At 42.8% G+C, this 20,738-nt stretch overlaps 1 protein-coding gene across 5 annotated transcripts in view; it reads right to left on the reverse strand.

Annotated features, from left to right (window-relative positions):
- The window catches only part of map7d1a (MAP7 domain containing 1a), a 252,467-nt gene that overhangs the window by 78,928 nt on the left and 152,801 nt on the right, over positions 1-20,738 (reverse strand). For all 5 annotated transcript variants that reach the window (XM_072247065.1, XM_072247064.1, XM_072247066.1 and 2 more), the window contains exon 2: positions 7,905-8,099. In XM_072247065.1, coding sequence (XP_072103166.1) covers positions 7,905-8,099 — 195 coding nt within the window. The remainder of the gene's footprint in view (positions 1-7,904; positions 8,100-20,738) is intronic.

Consider the following 20,738-nt stretch of genomic DNA (forward strand, 5'->3'; position numbering starts at 1 on the left):
GGTACACAAAGCATGGATTCGAAAAGGGCAGGGTCCTGGTAACAAACTTTCTGGAGTTCTTTGAGGAGATAATGAGCACAGTGGATAGAGAAGAAGAGCTAGAATGATATTCACTGGAATTCAGAAGAATGAGAGGGGATCTTACAGCAACATAAAATTATAAAATAGGTGAGATGGAGGCAGAAAGGTTGTTTCAACTGAGAGTTGAGATGAGGACTAGGGAGCATGGCCTTGAGATTTAGAGAAGCAGATTTAGGACGTTGATGAGGAGGAACTGCTTTCCCTCCCTGGAGAGTAGTGAAATCTCTGCCGAAGGAAGCAGTAGAAACTTCTCACTGAATGTATTTGAGAGGCAGTTAGATAGATTTTTGCAGAGTAAGGGAATTAAGACTTAGAAGGAAGAGGCAGGTAGGTGGAGCTGAGTTCACAGCCAAACCAGCCATGACTTTCTGAATAATGGATCAGGCTCAACAGGTCTGATGGTGACTCCTGACACCAGAACGCATTTCTTATATTGTCAGTGAACATTGGACCACGGTGGTCAGAGCTCCCTTATCTTAAGTAACTTGGGACATATTTATTTGGTCCAGATGATTTACTTGTCTTTAAAGTTGCTAAAACTTTTAATATTATTCATCTCTTTCTCTCTCATATACAGATTTACCATTTAAAACCCTCTCTCTCTTATATAGATACTTACCATATAAAATATCATACACATTTTCTCTTCAAACAGAAGGCCAAGTATCATTCCTTTCTTGAGAAGATGGAAGCAAAGTATAGGTTTATGACGCTACTCCATTCATTCTTGCTCCTTAAAATGCCCCACCCTTTCCTTACTGTTTTCTTTATTCTAGCTAGTTATAAAGTGTATTTTTATGATATTACCAAATATACAGTATTTGGGTTAATTTCTTTTTGAGCTTCAGCTTATGCTGGACAAAAATGAATGGCAAGAGAAGGGATACAAAGAAGACCTGCAGTAAGGAGGGAAAGAGAGAAAGAAAGAGGTAATGGAGGAGTAGAGTGATAATTGAGGGAGAGAAGGAGGAGGCAGAGATAGGAGAAGAAAAATCGGTGATAGGTACAGAGGTTACAATACAGAAAGATGTATTGGTTTTGTAAATGAGGTCAAGGAGTTGGTGCATTAGCAACAATGAGTAGGCAGTTTTCAGTAAGGAAGGAATGATGGGCAAATGGGTTCAGTGTACCACAAGGAGGAATTTCAGGGAAGTTTGTGGAACCTGGCTGCTGAGAAAATTGACTCCTTCAAAACACCAAAACTGGGTATGGACTATTATGAACAACTCAAAATCTGGCCTACGTTTGCCATGATCTTCTGAAATAGCAGCAGCCAGAATGGTGGTAAGTGAAGTCATGAAATAAAGTTATTCTGATTTAAAGCAGAATGGCAGTGTTTGTGTCAATGTAAAATGATGCTCAAACTAAGCTCCCATTTACTCAGCTAATAATGTTGTTTTGTTCCATTCTGCTTCCATGATTGGAACACAGGGGCTTTGGGGCTGAAGGAAGAACTGTATGAAGAACAGAACTCTTGTGTTTTGATGAGCTGCCACTTTATGAATCAATTGATAGTCCGTGAATATGAGTGCTTTATCAGTCTGGGTTTCAGAATGAACAACTGCAGCTTGGACCGGGTGTAATGAAGGTAGAGAGAAACAGTGTGGCGCATTTAACCCAGGACGGAGACACGCAGCAGCTGGTTGAATAAGGGGAGATGCATAGAGTTGTCTGGTGACAACAAAATGACTGACAAACTGGGACAGGAAAAACACAGAAGGCGGCTGGGGATAGGAGAAAAGAGGAAAGGTTAAAGAGTGGTAGGAAACGAGATGGTCAGAAAGCTGCAGTTGGAGGCAGAAGCAATGATGCCTGGGGAGGCAGAAAGTGAGGAGAGTATAAAATTCAATGATCAAAAATAAGTGCATCGTTGAGTGAAGTGAATCACCATGAACTAAACTTTAAAAGTTTGGAATTATTCCAGATACTGCACCAAAACAACCAGTATCATATTGCTTCTCCTGTGACCACAGTGTCTTTCCTCCCATTAAGGACCAGCTGGCTGTGTCACATAGACCCCTACACTCCTCCCTCCTCAGTCACTCACAAACATGAAGCTACCGATACTTAAGAAGATCTCACGTGGGCTGTACATACTGGCTGTGTGGTGAAAGGCACAACAGCGCGTCTTTCACCTCAGACAGTTGAAGAAGTTTGGTACTGGCCCGCAAATCCCAAGAACTTTCTATAGGGGGCACAATTGAGAGCATCCTGACTGACTGCATCACTGCCTGGTATGGGAACTGTACCTCCCTTAATCTCAGGATTCTGCAGAGAGTGGTGCGGACAGCCCAGCACATCTGTAGATGTGAACATCCCACTATTCAGGACATTTACAAAGACAGGTTTGTAAAAAGGGCCTGAAGGATCATTGGGGACCCGAGTCACCCCAAGCAAAAACTGTTCCAGCTGCTACCATCTGGGAAAAGGAACCACAGCATAAAAGCCAGCAGCAACAGGCTCTAGGACAGCTTCTTCCACCAGGCCATCACACTGATTAATTCATGCTGACAGAACTGTATTTCTATGTTATATTGACTGTCCTGTTGTACATAATATTTATTACAAATTACTATAACTTGCACATTGCATCTTTAGACGGAGACATAACATAAAGATTCTTACTCCTCATGTATCTGAAGGATGTAAGAAATAAAGTCAATTCAATTGTTTAAACACCAATCTTTCTTTTTTCTTTTTAAATCTTTTTATTGAATTAGTACACAAAAGGTAAAGCATATAGACACTGTTGCAATATAAATTTGCAAGAGATATTAATACACAAAAAAAAGTTAGTACAAACAGTGCAGTTTAGATATAAAATAACAAGGTAATATAATAGTATACTAATTTTCCATACATATCAATAAAGAAAAAACCCAAAAAAAAACCCCAGAAAAAGACCCACTGTGCAACCAATCTAAAAAGCAAAGCAAAGCAATGGGCTAACTAGGTACCAAGTAGACTTAAACAACTTAAAACAATTACGTCCTCAAACCCGACCTCCATTAAAAACAGTTAAAAAGCAAGAAGGGAATGTAAATATGGGCAAAGAGAAAAAAAAAATTACATTAAATGAAAATGTTGAATAAAAGATCTCCAGGTCTGTTCAAATTTAACTGAAGTATCATAAAGATTACTTCTGATTTTCTCCAAATTTAAACATAGTATCGTCTGAGAAAACCAAAAGAATGTAGTTGGGGCATTAATCTCCTTCCAATGTTGTAAAATACATCTTTTCGCCATTAAAGTAAGAAATGCAATCATTCTACGGGCTGAAGGGGAAAGATTACTGGAAATTTTAGGTAATCCAAAGATAGCAGTAATAGGATGGGGAGAAATATCTATATTCAATACCTTTGAAATAATATTAAAAATGTCTTTCCAAAAAGTTTCCAAAGTAGGACAGGACCAAAACATATGAGTTAAGGAAGCTATCTCCCCATGACATCTGTCACAAAGAGGGTTAATATGAGAATAAAAACGAGCTCATTTATCTTTAGACATACGTGCTCTATGAACAACTTTAAATTGAATTAGGGAATGTTTGGAACAGATAGAGGAAGTATTGACTAGTTGTAAAATATGCGCCCAGTCATCCGCCGAGATAGTAAAGCCCAATTCCTTTTCCCAATCTTGCCTAATCTTATCGAATGGAGTTTTCCTAAGTTTCATGATAGCATTATAAATAATAGCCGTTACACCTTTCTGACATGGGTTAAGGTTATAGTATCTAAAATATATGTAGGAGGTAACGTCGGAAAGGAAGAGAGTATAGTACTTAGGAAATTTCTAACTTGGAGATATCTAAAAAAAATGTATTCTTGGTAAGTTATATTTGTTAGATAATTGTTCAAAAGACATAACGGAGCTATCTAAAAATAAATCCAAAAACCCTGAAATACCATTAGTCTTCCAAATTTGGAAGGCACGGTCCGTGGAAGAGGGGTGAAAGAATATGTTGCCTAAAATAGGAATCACAAGCCCAAATTGATTAAGATCGAAAAATTTTCGGAATTGAAACCAAATACGTAAGGTATATTTAACTATCGGGTTACAAACCTGTTGGTGGCATTTCAAATCGAAAGGAAGAGAAGAACCTAACATGGAGCCAAGTGCATAACCTTGAGCAGATTGTAATTCCAATACTACCCATTTAGGAATGGATAGTGTATCTTGGTCAAGTAACCAAAATTTCATGTGTCGAATATTAATTGCCCAATAATAGAATCTAAAATTAGGTAATGCCAAACCTCCATCTCTCTTAGCTTTCTGTAGATGTATTCTACCCAATCTCGGGTTTTTATTTTGCCAAAGAAATGAAGAAACTTTAGAGTCAACTTTGTCAAAAAAGGATTTTGGAACAAAAATCAGTAGTGCCTGAAATACATATAAAAATTTTGGCAGAATAGACATCTTAACAGCATTAATGCGACCAATCAAAGTTAAATAAAGTGGAGCCCATTTAAATGAAAGTTGAGTAATGTGATCAATTAAGGGTAGGAAATTAGTCTTAAATAAATCCTTATGTTTACAGGTAATTTTAATCCCAAGATATGAAAAATGGTTATTAACCAATTTAAACGGGAGGTTCTGATATAAGAGAACTTGCTTATTAATCGGGAAAAGTTCACTCTTACTGAGATTTAACTTATAACCTGAAAAAAGACTAAATTGTGCTAATAAATCTAAAGCAGCAGGAATAGATTTTCGAGAATTAGAAATATATAAAAGTAAGTCATCAGCATAAGGTGATACTTTATGAGACCTTAAACCACGAGTTATACCAATAATATTTGGAGATTCTCGAATAGCAATTGCAAGAGGTTCTAATGCAATATCAAATAATAAAGGACTAAGAGGACAACCTTGTCTGGTACCTCGAAAAAGAGGTAAAAAAAGTGAGTTTAAAGAGTTAGTACGAACTGAGGCCATAGGAGAATGATATTACAATTTGATCCAGGATATAAATTTCGGGCTGAAATTAAACATTTCAAGCACCTTAAATAAGTAAGGCCATTCGACTCTAACGAAGGCTTTTTCAGCGTCTAAGGAAATGACGCATTCAGGATCATTTTGTGATGGGGTATAGATAATATTTAACAGTGTATAAATATTATAGAAAGAGTAATGACCTTTAATAAAACCCATTTGGTCTTCCGAAATAATATAAGGAAGTGCTTTTTCTAATCTGTTTGCTAATAATTTAGAAAAAATTTTAGAGTCAACATTTAATAAGGATATTGGTCTATAAGATGCACAATGAGCAGGATCTTTATCCTTCTTTAATATTAAAGAAGAGATCGATAACGAAAAATGACCAAAGAAAAGTCACTACGTACAAGAGCCTTAGATTTCACGTGACCAGGTTCAGGAACAGTTATTACCCTACAGCCATCAGGCTCCTGAACCAACGTGGATAACTTCACTCACCTCAAATCTGAACTGATTCCACAAGCTACAGACTCTGTTTCAAAGACTCAACAACTCACGTTCTCAGCATTTGTTTTATATTTGCACAATATGTTTCGTTTTGCACATTAGTTGTTTGTCAGTCATTGTTTATGTATAGTTTTTCTTTATTTTTCTGTAAATGCCTAAAAGAAAATGAATCTCAATGTACTACAGGTGTCCCCCGCTTTTCGAACATTTGCTTTACGAAACCTCACTGTTACGGAAGACCTACATTAGTACCCTGTTTTCGCTTTCAGAAGGTGTTTTCACTGTTACGAAGAAAGGCAGCGCGCGTCCCGAGCAGCCACTCTGCCCCGGATTCGGGACGGCATTGCTTAAACATGCTGCATTGAGCAGCCGTTAGTTAGCAAGATGAGTTCCAAGGTGTCGGAAAAGCCTGAAAGAGCTCGTAGGGGTGTACACTTAGCGTAAAACTAGACATAATTAAGCGTTTCGATCGTGGTGAACAAAGCAAGGACAAAGTGAGTTTGGCTTGTGGAAGTTGTCAAAGATGATGTTGAAAAGGTTTTGGCATCCCATGACCAAGAACTGATAGATGAGAGCTGATGCAATTGGAAGAGGAAAGGATAACAATCGAAACCGAATGAAACTGAATGCAGAAAGTGAAGCAACTGCGTGAAATTTTCGCTGCAATGATAAAGTACGACTTTAATTTTGAAAGGGTACGCAGGTTTAGGGGATATTTGCAGGACGGTTTGAGTGCTTACAAAGAACTGTATGACAGAAAAATGCGCGAGACTCAGCAGTCAAGCAAGCCTTTCACATCAGCCATAGCAGAAGACGAACCTCGACCTTCGACATCGAGGCGGGCAGTCATAGGAGAAGATGAGCTGCCTGCCGTGATCGACGATGAGATGACACCCCTGTGTCCCACCACCCCAACACCCAGGCCCCGGACAGACACTGTACCAATTCGCGAAGAACGCAGCGGTAGCCAGGAGGCACACAGCACATCTTTAAGAAAAAAGCTGAAATAAACACGCTAATTAATTAGGTGCCACCTAGCAAGTAATTGTCAGCCCAGATCAGAGGCGATGCAATCCGCAATCGCCTCTGATCTGCACCAACATTTACGTGCTGGGCAGCGCCTAATTAATTAGCATGTTTATTTCGGCTTTTTTCTTAAAGATGTGCTGGGTGCCTCCCAGCTACCGTTGCGTTCTTCGCAGCAATGTATCGGGTCGGCGGCCCGGAGGGTGGGGGCCACTGCACCACCTAGCCTGCAACAACTCAGTCTAACACACCATCATCAGTGTGCTCGGCGGTACATATACTATTTCTACTTTATATAGGCTGTGTATTTTTACGTGTTATTTGGTAGATTTGGCAGCTTCATAGTTTAAAGGTTACTGGACAGCGTGTTTATGCCAACAGCGCTTGCGTGAGATTTTCTGCCCAGAGCGCTTATGTGAGATTTTCGCTATGGAGATCTGTGCAGGCAATCTTTGTAGAGAAGTATTTCTACTTTATATAGGCTGTGTATTTATCATATCATTCCTGCTTTTACTATATGTTACTGTTATTTTAGGTTTTATGTGTTATTTGGCATGATTTGGTAGGTTATTTTTGGGTCTGCGAACGCTCACAAAATTTTCCCATATAAATAAATGGTAATTGCTTCTTCGCTTTGCGACATTTCGGCTTACGAACTGTTTCATAGGAACGCTCTACCTTCGGATGGCGGGGGAAACCTGTATACCAAATTTGAGGAAGGACATTCTTGCTATTGAGGGAGTGCAGCATAGGTTCACAAGGTTAATTCCCAGGATGGTAGGACTGTCATATGTCGAAAGATTGGAGCGACTGGGCTTGTATACTCTGGAATTTAGAAGGCTGAGAGGGGATCTTATTGAAACATATAAGATTATTAAGGGATTGGACACGCTGAAGGCAGGAGGCGTGTTCCCGCTGATGGGTGAGTCCAGAACCAGAGGCCACAGTTTAAGAATAAGGGGTAGGCCATTTATAATGGAGTTGAGGAAAAACTTTTTCACCCAGAGAGTGGTGGATATATGGAATGCTCTGCCCCAGAAGGCTGTGGAGGACAAGTCTCTGGATGCTTTCAAAAAAGAGATGGATCGAGCTCTTAAAGATAGCGGAATCAAAGGTTATGGGGATAAGGCAGGAACTGGATACTGATAGTGGATGATCAGCCATGATCACAGTGATTGGCAGTGCTGGCTCGAAGGGCCGAATGGCCTATCCTGCACCTATTGTCTATATTGTGACGTATACATATTGTAATAAAATATCAAATCCAAAATGACAGTGGGATGTTGGTGGCTGAAACATATCATTTTACATATAAATACAGAACATGAAGTACATTGTTGCAGAAGGAGCCATACCTTGCTTTGTCCGGGAGCCTTTGCCCATGCCCGGGGACTTGGATGAGGAAGCAGGTGGCTCATCCTTGATGGGATTCTTTTCTGCTTCATCGTCTTTAACTGGATTTTCTTCTGATTCCTCTTTCTTGACTGGTTTTCCCTCTGTTTCTTCCTCCTTGGCTAAGCTTTCCTCTGCTTCAATGTTAATGTCAGTAGCTGTAATGAGTAAAGAACAATTACATTGGTTCATGATAAATGCAGCCAACCTTCAACAAATACTCCACCGCATACACAATACTTCCAACCTCACTGCAGTCTGCCCACATCACAGTTTACTTACCCACTTCCCTTCTATTCAACTCTACCCAGCCACTCACCTTCATTCCAACTCTACCCAGCCACTCACCTTCATCCCGAGTCTACCCAGCCACTCACCTTCATCCCGAGTCTACCCAAGTAATCACCTTCATCCCAACTCTACCCAGCCACTCACCTTCATCCCGAGTCTACCCAAGTAATCACCTTCATCCCAACTCTACCCAGCCAATCACCTTCATCCCGACTCTACCCAAGTCATCACCTTCATCCCGACTCTACCCAGCCACTCACCTTCATCCTGAGTCTACCCAAGTAATCACCTTCATCCCAACTCTACCCAGCCACTCACCTTCATCCCGAGTCTACCCAAGTAATCACCTTCATCCCAACTCTACCCAGCCAATCATCTTCATCCCGACTCTACCCAAGTCATCACCTTCATCCCGACTCTACCCAGCCACTCACCTTCATCCTGAGTCTACCCAAGTAATCACCTTCATCCCAACTCTACCCAGCCAATCACCTTCATCCCAACTCTACCCAAGTACTCACCTTCATCCCAACTCTACCCAAGTAATCACCTTCATCCCAACTCTACCCAGCCAATCACCTTCATCCCGACTCTACCCAGCCAATCACCTTCATCCCGACTCTACCCAAGTAATCACCTTCATCCCGACTCTACCCAAGTAATCACCTTCATCTCGACTCTACACTCTAAGTGGATACTTTATTTGATACACCTGTACATGGGCACATTATGCAAATATCTAATCAGCCAATCATGTGGCAGCAACTCAAATGTATAAAACCACACAAATGGACACAAGAGGTTCAGTTGTTGTTCAGACCAAACATCAGAACGGGGAAGAAAGGTATAGGAGGAATAGAACCCTGTGTAGTCTTCTGCTGCTGTAGCCCATCCACTTCATGGTTCGATGAATTGTGCATTCACAGATAATCTTCTGCATACCATTCTTGTAACGTGTGGTTATTTGAGTTAATGTTACCTTCCTGTCAGCTTGAACCAGTCTGACCCACACCACCATGTTCAGGTACAGTATTACCCCTCAATCATCAGGCTCTTGAACCAGAAGGGATAACTTCACTCACCCCGTCACTAAACTGTTCCCACAACCTATGGACTCACTTTCAAGGCCTGTTAACCTCAAGTTCTCAATATTTAATTGCTTATTTATTTATTATCTTTTCCTTTCCTTTTGTATTTGAACAGTTTGTTGTCTTTTGTACGTTGGTTCTCTGTCCGTCCTGTTGGGTGTGACCTTTCATTGATTCTATTGTGTTTCTTGCATTTATTGTGATTACCTGAAAGAAAATTAACCTCAGGGTTGTATATGGTGACATACATGAGCTTCGATAATAAATTTACTTCGAACTTTGTTGTGCATGAAAATCCCAGGAAACCAGCAGTTTCTGAGATACTCAAACCATCCCACCTGGCACCAACAATCATTTCACAAAGTCAATAGATCCTCCTTTCCCCATTTCCCCTTCATTTTGATGTTTGGTCTGAACAAAAAAGTAGTGGATATGGCCCAGTCCATCAGGGGTAAAGCCCCCTCCCCAACGGGCACATCTACACGGTGCGCTGTTGAGGAAAGGAGCGTCCATCATTAAGGACCACCCACCACCCAAACCATGATCGCTTCTTGTTGTTGCCATCAGGAAGAAGGGACAGGAGCCTCAGAACCCACACCACCAAGTTCAGGAACAGTTATTACCCTCAACCATCAGGCTCTCGATCCAGAGGGCACAACTTCACTCATCTCATCACTGAACTGTTGCACACAACCTATGGACTTGCTTTCAAGGACTAGTCATCTGATGTTCTTGATACTAATTGCTTATTATTATATTATTTTTTCTTTGCATTTGCAGAGTTTGTCTCTTGCACATTCATTGTTCGTTCATCCTGTTTGTCCGCCCTGTTGGGTGCGGTCTTACATTGATTGTTATGATAAATGAAATGATAATTAACTTCAGGAAGACAAGAGGTTCCGAACAAACTCCATGATTCATAAATAGTGAGGTCATGGAAAAGATCTCCAGTTTCAAGTTTCTGGGGATGAGCGTCATCGAGGAGCTCTCTTGGCCCGTCAACTCAACCTTGATAGAAAGGAAGACACAGCGGCAACTATGTCACCTGAGGTGCTCAAGAAGAGCTAATCTGCCTCAAAAATTGCTCGCCAGCTTTTATCCATGTGCAATAGAGAGCATACTGACATAAAAAATGAGAGTGTGGTACTCTAGCAGCAGCAAGGCAGATCAGAAAGCACTCCAACAGGTCATCAAGATGGCTCTGCACATCAGTTGGACTCATCTACCAGACCTGGAGACAATCTACATCTCCTGATACCTACGACGCCCTCATAACATCATCAGAGACACATCCCATCCCAGACACTGTCTATTCAATCTCCTGCCATCTGGTAGGAGATACAGAAGGACCATAACCAAGACAGTAAGACTGAAAAACAGCATCTTCCTGAGGGCTGTGATGCAGCTGAATAATGCTGCACCCCAGCTTGCCAATGGCCTTTGAGTGCTATGGCCCATGGAAGTTACTTGTTACATGTAAATAGGGACTTTTTGTAAATTTGTAAATATCTGTTTTGCACGGACTGGAGAAGCACCGCAACCGTGTTGTCTTGAGCAATGACTATAAAGTTCTATTCTATGTTTCTTGGATGTACTAAGTATGGCCACAATAAAGCAGATCTCACAGGGTTGCATATGATGATGTACATGTACTTTCATAATAAATTTACTTTGAACTTTGAAGTGAACTTCTTGACCATGCCTGCAGGCTATTATGTATTAGTTGCTGCCACATGATTGGCTCATTAGATATTTGCATAAACAAACAGGTGGACAGGTGTACCTAATAAAGTGACCACTGAGTATGTCCTATGATGGGGCCAAGGTCCATAGTACAGAGTACCATTGAATAAAACAGAGGGAATTCATTGTTAAAGTGGAAAGGTTGTATTTTCAGAGTTGTCCATTAGAGGATAATCTAAGGGGTGCAGAATTGTAAAGTGACACTGTGAAGAGAATTGATCTCAATGCACAATGCTGAAGGGAAGGGGAACAAAGTGATTATACATCAGGAGCTTTAAAAGAAACAAAAGTCACGAACATATTGGCCTTGGTGTATTTTTAAAACTGATAAATTCTGTGATACTATCCTTGGTAATTCTAAAATTATCTGTTACAGAGCTTAATGAATACAGTAAATTGGTCAAATCCAACTGTTGCAGAACTCCTTGTACTTTTCACTGAAGATAGTTCTTTATGACCTTGGCTGTGTGTTTGGAGTCATTGTCCTGCAGACAATGAAGACACAAGGAGGTCATCCTGCATCAAGAATGTCTCTGTGAGCAGAAATATCACGGCAGTCAGGAGTTTCAAAATGTGCGGCCCAAGCTCTTCTGAAGAAGCACAAAGAAATGGGCAAGATTGAGGACTGAAAATGCAGTGGTCGGCCACAGAAACTGGATGCAGCAGACGAGAGATACATCATATTAACATAGAAAGCCTACAGCACAACACAGGCCATTCAGCCCACAATGCCGTGCTGAACCTGTACTTTCTTAGAAATTACCTAAGGTTACCCATAGCCCTCTATTTTTCTGAGCTCCACGTTCCTATCCAGGAGTCTCTTAAAAGACCCTATCGTATCTGCCTCCACCACCGTCACTGGCAGCCCGTTCACCACACTACCTCACAATTTTGCTTTCTTTTTGAAATTTTTTGCACATTTATATTGTAACTTACAGTAAATTTTGTGTATTTTACTGTACTACTGCTGTAAAATAAAAAATTTCACAACATACTTGATAATAAACTTGATTCAGATTCCTGCTTCCAATTTGTGATCTGGATGCGAAAATATTTTTTAGAAAGGGAAAAGAAAAAAATCTACACTATGCCTTCAAAAATTATCTTTGAAAACTCTGGCTGCAAGCAAAAGAGAGAAATCATGTTGAATTGTCAGCACTGTCAGATCCGTTGGAGATGAGAGAGCTCCAGACACCTGCTCTCAACTGTGAAGCAGCAGGATTCGCTCTTAAAAGATGCACCAGCAAATTCTTCAAATGAAATTAAAGCAAGCAATGCACCTTCAGGTCTCCAGTGAGGGAGCAGGCCAAGCACTGAAGATTAAACACACTGGTTTTCATGTTCTGACACTGGTTAAGCACAGAAAGAACATGGAAGACTTCATAGACAGTAACAAAATGTAAGAATCACTGACATCCACATGGAGATGATGGAGATGTTTCTATGGTCAATATTATGGTTGAGGTGGAATGCTTTGGTGAAAATGCCCAGGTGTTGATGCTGCAGTGAGGGAATGGAAGGATGTGACTGGTGGAATTTGGTCCCAATGCACAGTGCACTCTCTCAAGCTCAGTAGCTTCACAGAAAGCTATGGATGTCTCCGTTGTAGAGATGGTTCACAAGCAAGTCCCAGGGGAATGGGAAGGGGTGGGTGGCGAGAGATTAGCGTACCAGGAAGTCATAAAGAGAAGGTCCTCCAGGAAAGCTGAAAGGTGGGGAGATTAAGAGAGAAGACAGAACAGGTGGTTGGGTCACAATGGAGCTGGTGGAAATTGCAGAGGTTAATATTTTAGACATGGAGGCTGGTGGAGTAAAAGGTGAGGACCGGGGAGCTCTACTGCTATTCTGTCAGGGGAGAGGATCAGTGGAAAAACATGCAGGAAATGCAGGGAAATTAATGTCAGGGAACTGTCAGCTATGGTAGAGGGGATGCTACATTTCTGGAAGGAGGACTTCATCTCAGAAGCCTCAGAGAAGAAGGTCTCAGCTTGAGAACTGATATGGAGGAGGAGAAGGAGAAATTGAGAAAGGAGGGATGCATCCTTCCCGCTGGTAGGGTGATGAAAAGTTAGCTTAGATAGCTGTGGGAGTCAGTGGGTTTTGTAAATGATGGTCATGGCAGATCTGTATCCTGAGATAGAAACAGGGAGATCCAGCAAGGGAACTATCACAGATGGTCCAGATAAATTTCAAAGTGGGTGGCAAAAGGGATGAAATTGAAGAGTTCTACATGGTTGTAGGAAGTAGTGCTGGTGCAGTTATCAATGCAGCAGAGGAGGATTTGAGAAGTTGGGAGATGTGCTTGGAAGATGGACTTGAGGATAGGCTTGGAACAAGGACTGTTCAATGTAGCCAACAAAGAGGCAAGGTGGGGGCAAAGGCTGTTGAAGGTAACTGGACAGGAGCTCTTTTATTGTCCTTGTCTATTATCAGAAGTGAGAGCTCGGTTTCCACACTGCAACTTGAGACTGAAGATCTCCTATCAACAGCTAATGAGACTGCTCAGTAATGTACAGGTTTCCCCCGCCATCCGAAGGTACAGCGTTCCTATGAAACGGTTCGTAAGCCGAAATGTCATAAAGCGAAGAAGCAATTACCATTTATTTATATGGGAAAATTTTGTGAGCGTTCGCAGACCCAAAAATAACCCACCAGATCATGCCAAATAACACATAAAACCTAAAACAACAGTAACATATAGTAAAAGCAGGAATGATATGATAAATACACAGCCTATATAAAGTAGAAATGATGTATGTACAGTATAGTATTACTTACCGGAATTGGTTCAGCGCCGAGCACACTGATGATGGTGTGTTAGACTGAGTTGTCGCAGGTTGGGTGGTGCAGTGGCCCCACCCTCCAGGCCGCCGACTGATACCGATCCGCGAAGCATGCAGGGGTGCAGCGGTAGCCAGGAGGCACACAGCACATCTTTAAGAAAAAAACCAAAATAAACATGCTAATTAATTAGGTGCCGCCTGGCATATAATTGTCGGCCCAGATCAGTGCCGATTTCCGATTGTGTCGCCTCTGATCTGGGTCGAGAATTACGTGTCGGCGGCACCTAATTAATTAGCATGTTTATTTCGGTTTTTTTCTTCTCCGCGAATCACAGAGTGGTGGGACACTGGGGTGTCATCTCGCCGTCTGTTTCCATTAGAGCAGGCAGCTCATCTTCTCCTATGACTGCCTGCCTCAATGTCAAAGGTCGAGGTTCGTCGTCTGCTGTGGCTGATGTGGAAGGCTTGCTTGACTGCTGAGCCTTGCGCATTTTTCTATCATACAGTTCTTTGTAAGGACTCAAACCATCCTGCAAATATCCCCTAAACCAACGTACCCTTTCAAAATTAAAGTCGTACTTTATCATTGCAGTGAAAATCTCACGCAATTGTTTCATGTTCAGTTCGCTACTGCATTCGGTTTCGATTGTTATCCTTTCTTCTTCCAATTGCATCAGCTCTTCATCTACCAGTTCTTGGTCATGGGATGCCAAAACCTCTTCAACATCATCTTTGTCAGCTTTTACAAGCCAAACTCACTTTGTCCTTGCTTCGTTCACCACGATTGAAATGCTTATTTATGTCTAGTTTTACGCTAAGTGTAACACCCTTACCAGGTCTTTCAGGCTTTTCCAATACCTTAGAACTCATCTTGCAAACGGCTGCTCATGGGCACGTGTTTTAGCAATGCTGGTGAGAAAGCCGTTCCGAATCCAGGGGAGAGCGGCTGCTCGGGGCGGGCGCTGCCTTTTATCGTGCGCTGATTTTTTTCGCACGCTGATTTTCCCCGTGCGCTGTTTTTTTTTCGTAACAGTGAAAACACCTTCTGTTAGTGAAAACAGGGTACTAATGCAGGTCTTTCGTAACAGCAAGGTTACGAAAAGCAGGGGACACCTGCATTTATTTTATTTCTATTTATTTAGAAACACAGCATGGAACCTGCCCTTCCAGCCCAACAAACCACGCTGTCCAGCAACCTACCTATTTAACAACAGCCTAATCACAGGGAACTTACAATGACCAACCTGTCAGACCGGTGGCACTGTGTGGCACCAAGTTGCTGTGCAAACTAGACACTCATGCCATAGCACTGCCTGTTGTAGCCGCCCAGGCAATGAGGTGCCTGCGGTAGTGTGGGACAGAGGACAGGTGTGGCCGGTGTGCTGAAGTGCAGACTGGGTTGGGGGCTGGTGCTCGCTTGGTGGAAGACAAGCTGGATTGCGCTGGTCTGCTGCTGCACTAGCTGCATGCTTGTCCTTGCAGAAACAGGGCTCCAGATCAACTTCCGTGTACCATCAATCCTCAGGCCATGCCACTTAGGGACTATTATATTTTTTGGTGACTGTATGCTTCCCTGCTACCATAACTATATATGGTATGTGTGATTGTTGGTACTGTGTTTTGCGCCTCAGCCCTGTTTCATTTGTATGGTTGAATGACAATTAAACTTGAACTTGCCCTGCAACACATACAGCTCTCGGGTAACTGTGAACTGCAGTCCAATGCCAGACAGAAACTCTGTTCGTACTCCTACAGCTATATAGGACCTTGGTCAGACCCCACTAGGGAGTACTGTGCTCAGTTCTGGTCGCCTCACTACAGGAAGGATGTGGAAACTATAGAAAGGATGCAGAGGAGATTTACAAGGATGTTGCCTGGATTGGGGAGCATGCCTTATGAGAACAGGTTGAGTGAACTCGACCTTTTCTCCTTGGAGCGGCGGAGGATGAGAGGTGACCTGATAGAGGTGTACTAGATGATGAGAGGCATTGATCGTGTGGATAGTCAGAGGCTTTTTCCCAGGGCTGAAATGGCTAACACAAGAGGGGCACAGTTTTAAGGTGCTTGAGAGTAGGTTCTGGACAGAGGAAATGTCAGGAGTAAGTTTTTTCTTTTACGCAGAGAGTGGTGAGTGCGTGGAATGGGCTACCAGTGATGGTGATGGAGGCGGATACGATAGGGTCTTTTAAGAGATTCCTGGATAGGTACATGGAGCATCGAAAAATACAGGGTTATGGGTAATCCTAGGTAATTTCTAAAGTAGATGTTCGGCAGAGCACTATGGGCCGAAGGGCCTGTGTTGTGCCGTAGGTTTTCTACGTTCTATGTTTCTATGCTCCTTGTGTAGTAAAGATCCAGATCACCAGGAACCAAGATGTGAGCTTGTAAGTTGCTCATTTCCAGGGGTGAGTACAGCAACAGACACAAGAGCATAGGTGAGGAAGTTAGCAATGAAAGTAACTGAAAGTTCTTCCCATTACAGTCTTGAACATTTGTTACCAGTAGCACTGTATCAAATACACAGTGCTGGCCACTACCTGAACAATTTGGCACTAGATTACCTTCACCTCTGAAGGAGTTCCAACTGATTGAATAAGCCAGTTAACAGAGTCTGAACGTAACTATAAAAAGTGTAGGCACGTATTATCTTCAAAGCGGTGTATCTGTAACAGGACATTGCAACATCAGCACAAATTTAAGCATCAAGTTAAGAAGTCTCTTGCCTATGGGCACAATATACAGCTTTGTCTGACGATGCTGCACCCTGTGACTGCTACATTGTAAGTGGATGTTTCCACAAAGTCAGCAGCAACTAAGACCCACCCAAGGATACATTACGGTGGCCACACTTTGCTCAGCTTGTTGCAGGCTTGTGAAAGCTTAAAACAGGTGGCAGAGACAACTGGCAGAAAATAAAGGCTTCTCTACTTAAGCACAGATGCAGCCAGTCACAAACAGCTACACAGAGGGAGAGGCAGGCATCACCAGGCACCCCCCCCCCCCCACCCGGGTGAATGTAACTCACACCGCTGGGAAGACCCAAGCCCAGCTACATTGAAGGCTCTCTCTGCTGGGTGATCCATGTTAGTGTGGAGATGCCTAATGGGGCTCAGTCGATGCAACCCCAGCTGATGGCCCTTCTCCCTCACCCCTCCCACTCCCTCGAATTACAGCTTGACCTCCACTCATTCCCCAGTCACGATGCACTTGAAATTGACAGGTTACCAGAGCATCAATGCCCAGCAACTGCTCGCTACAGCAGAAGACCTGAAGTCAAGATGAACTCCTTCGCTTTCTGTCCCACAGCATCAACCTTGGAGAAGTCTGGAAGCACCAGATGCCAACCTGAAAATAATCACTGATTCCTCTAGCTAGCAATGTCGTGGTTGGGGCAGGAATGTTTCAGCTGCCTTCACATGGGTTCAGTTGTCATACACTGTGCTAGCTACAATGTTGAGGTTACTTTGGCATCTCAATAAGCCTTGCATCGGCAACTGCTCCAAGAACACAGAACTTCGGTCATGCATAAACCAACAGCAACATTGAGGACAGCAACCTGCAGACCTAAAGAACAAACCAAGCTCTAGGACAAGACCCATGTGGTCTATAAAATCCAAAGTGGTCTACAAATTCCCATGTGGGGACTGCAGCAAACGCTATGTCGGCCAAACTGGGAGAAAACTATCCACAAGGATCCACAAACATCAACTGGCTGTTAAGCTGCATAACCAACTCTCCCTCGTCTCTATCCATGAAGATCGAGAGAGGCACAAATTCAACTGGGCATCAGTGAAAGCCAGGGCGCAAGCCAACACCGTGCATGTAAGAGAATTTCCAGAAGCATGGTTTTCCACAAACAATTCCATAGACAGACATGTGGACCTCAAACCCAATGAGGGCAAAATTCTACACAATGCACAGAGCTTAACATGCAACCACTCAACAAGACACTGTCCCTACTTCACAACTGGGTTTCTGTAATGACGACCAATCAACTGACTGTATAGAAAAGCCAAGCATTTGGAGGTCACAACACAAGTGATGTCTCCTCGTATGGTGCAAATGGTTTACCAAGATCGGAGAGCAACTCAACCCAGCCGTAGGCATTGCTGTAGATGTTTATTGTGGTGCATGTCACCTGTATCAACAGCATTCTCAGTATACTTACCTGCATTTTGTACGGTGTGTGTGACTGCCACAGTGAAAATAACATGCAGGGACCCAGAGAACAAGCTCTGTAACCCACATTAGTCCACTGTCTTTTTCAAAAAAAAAATCCAATTCCCTTTAGAAAGTCTTGAATCGCTCTGGTCCACCAAAGTTTGCCTTTATGTTCCAACCACTACACAAGCAGGTTTCCAGTCCAGTAGAAATTTGCTGGTGTTCATGTTCTACAAGCCCCCTTCCCTCCTTTCTTCACCTACCCTATCACCATCCACCTGATTCTACTGCCCCACTTTTCTGGTGTTCCCTTATTATGCAGCCAAACTGTCAGCATCACTCGTCCATGTTTGTAATCTTGTATGCAAGATTTCCACTGAATTTATTATCATCACCCTCACTCATCCTGGTCTTATCCACAAGCAGACACATTTTTGTCTACTTTTACCCTACAAGAACTCGGGTAACCTTAACGATCTCTATGCACTCGGCCCCACACACTCCATTTATTCCAGATAACAGCATCCAACATCCCACAATGTTACTGGTAGAATGACACTTTATTCCTGCATTTGCTTTTTACAATAAGTCGACCAGAACTGTTTGGAACCATCTGTGTGGTTCAGTCAATGCTCTGTATTCCATGCTACTGAAAATAAGCTGCAATGATTTGTTTGTTTTTTTAAAAATGTTTTATTAACTGCACCAATATAGTTTATGATCGTATTATCTATGTTTACAGATTCTCCATCACACGTCAACCACACTGTTCCAGAAGCATTCTCATCCTTTTTGTGCACCATTTCACAATTTTCTGTGTTGTAATTCACTTGCTAATTACACTGTTTATGTCTTGTACTTTGGCACAGCTCAGCATTATTTACATCCAGCCATCCAAAGATTTTGAAAACATTTATGATTCCTATCCTATTTCCAAATTACCCAACGTTCACAGCGATCACTCTCTTCCATTGACTTAAACCTGGCTTTGCTCACCCCATACCTCACCTCACCCCATACATTCTGCTATTGTGTGGTCTGTGATCAAAGGCAATTTTAATTTGCTCATTCTTTTGGGATCTGGTTGTCACTGGAAAGGAAGGCAGCATTTGCTACCTATTCCTCGTGGGTCCTCAGCCACTACCGACCTTCTGGCTCTCAGTTGCTCCTGGAGTGCCACTGGGCAGGGAGTTGACCCTGAAACAATGAAATGCAGACGGTGCGTCACTCAGAGGAGAGCCTGCAGGGGTTGCTACCACATGTTCCTGGTGCCCCTCTGGCACAGCTTGCAGGTCTGGGAGATGCCTCTGAAGTAGACTTGACAAGTAACTGTGGTTCGTTCTGTACATGGTACACACTGCAGCCATGGTACACCGTTAATGGAGGAAACAGATGATTAGTGAAATGAACTGGCATGGCAGCATGGGGGTCAGCGTAATGCGACTACAGTGCAAGCTGTGAGATCAAGGTTCAGTTCCTGCCACTGTCTGGACAGAGTTGGTATTCCTCCCTGGGACCGTGTGGGTTTCCCCCGGATGCTCCGGTTTCCTCCCACATTCCAAAGACTTCAGATCGCATTAGTAAGCTGTGGGCATACTATGTTGGCACTGGATGCATGGTGACTCTTGCAGGCTTCGCAGCACAATCTTCACTGATTTGATACGACACAAACAATGCATTTCACTGCACATTTTGATGTGTTGTACATGTACAAATAAGGGTAACCTTTATAAATGAGGTGCCAAGAAGGCTGTTTTATCCTGGATGGTGTCGAGCTTCCTGAGTGTGATTGGAACTAAATGCATCCATTCCCCAATGCTCCTGACGGTCACTGCCTAACAGTTCTGCAATGTGAATATTTCTTGCCCCATATTAGCCCATTAATTCCATCATTTTCTATGCAATCAACAGCAAATATCTTAATGTCTGATTTTATCATGAAAGAGGGGTCTTTGATGAACCAGCTGAAGATGGTTGGGACCAGGATGCCACCCTGAGGATCTCCAATGGCATCTCCCAAACCTGCAATTTCTGTCACCAGGGCAGCACCATCATGCAGGTTCCCCTCTGAGTCGCACAACATCTGGACTTGGAAATATATGATCAGCCCTTCATCATTCCAGCATCTGAATCCTGGAGCACCCTCACCAGAAGGAGAGTGGTTTAAGAAAGTGGCTCTCCATCATCTTTTGAAAGCCACTACGAATGGGAAGTAAGTGCTGCCTTGCCAGTCATGTCCTGGGAATGGAATGATTGATTCAACCATCTACCTTTGTGAAAGATGACTCCCAGAATTGGAATATTCTCCCTTTGATGCCCACTAGTTTCATTTTTACTAGGATTCCTTGAAGCCACACTCAGTGAGATGCCCTCTTGGCATAAAGAGTAGTCACCCTAGCCTCAGCACTGAAGTTCGGGTCTTTGGTCTGTGTTCACGCAAGATCTCTTCTGAGGTTTGGAGCCAAGTGGTTCAGGGAAAACACAAACCAGGCAACAGTGAGTAGATAATGGGGGAGTAAGTGCATTGTCGACACCATCCATCACTTCACTGACGAATGAGGGCAGATTAGTCAGATTGCTGTTGTCCAGCTTTTTGTGAGCAGGGCATCTTTCTACTTCGTCTTTAATTGTATTGGAACATCTCGGCTGAACGCACAGCTAGACCTGGAGACAGGGCTTCAGAACCACGGCTGGGATGTTGCCAGGTTCTGTAGCCTTAAAGATGCATCCA

The sequence above is a fragment of the Mobula birostris genome, chromosome 30 (assembly GCF_030028105.1).
Source record: "Mobula birostris isolate sMobBir1 chromosome 30, sMobBir1.hap1, whole genome shotgun sequence".
In the NCBI taxonomy this organism is placed as follows: Eukaryota; Metazoa; Chordata; class Chondrichthyes; order Myliobatiformes; family Myliobatidae; genus Mobula; species Mobula birostris.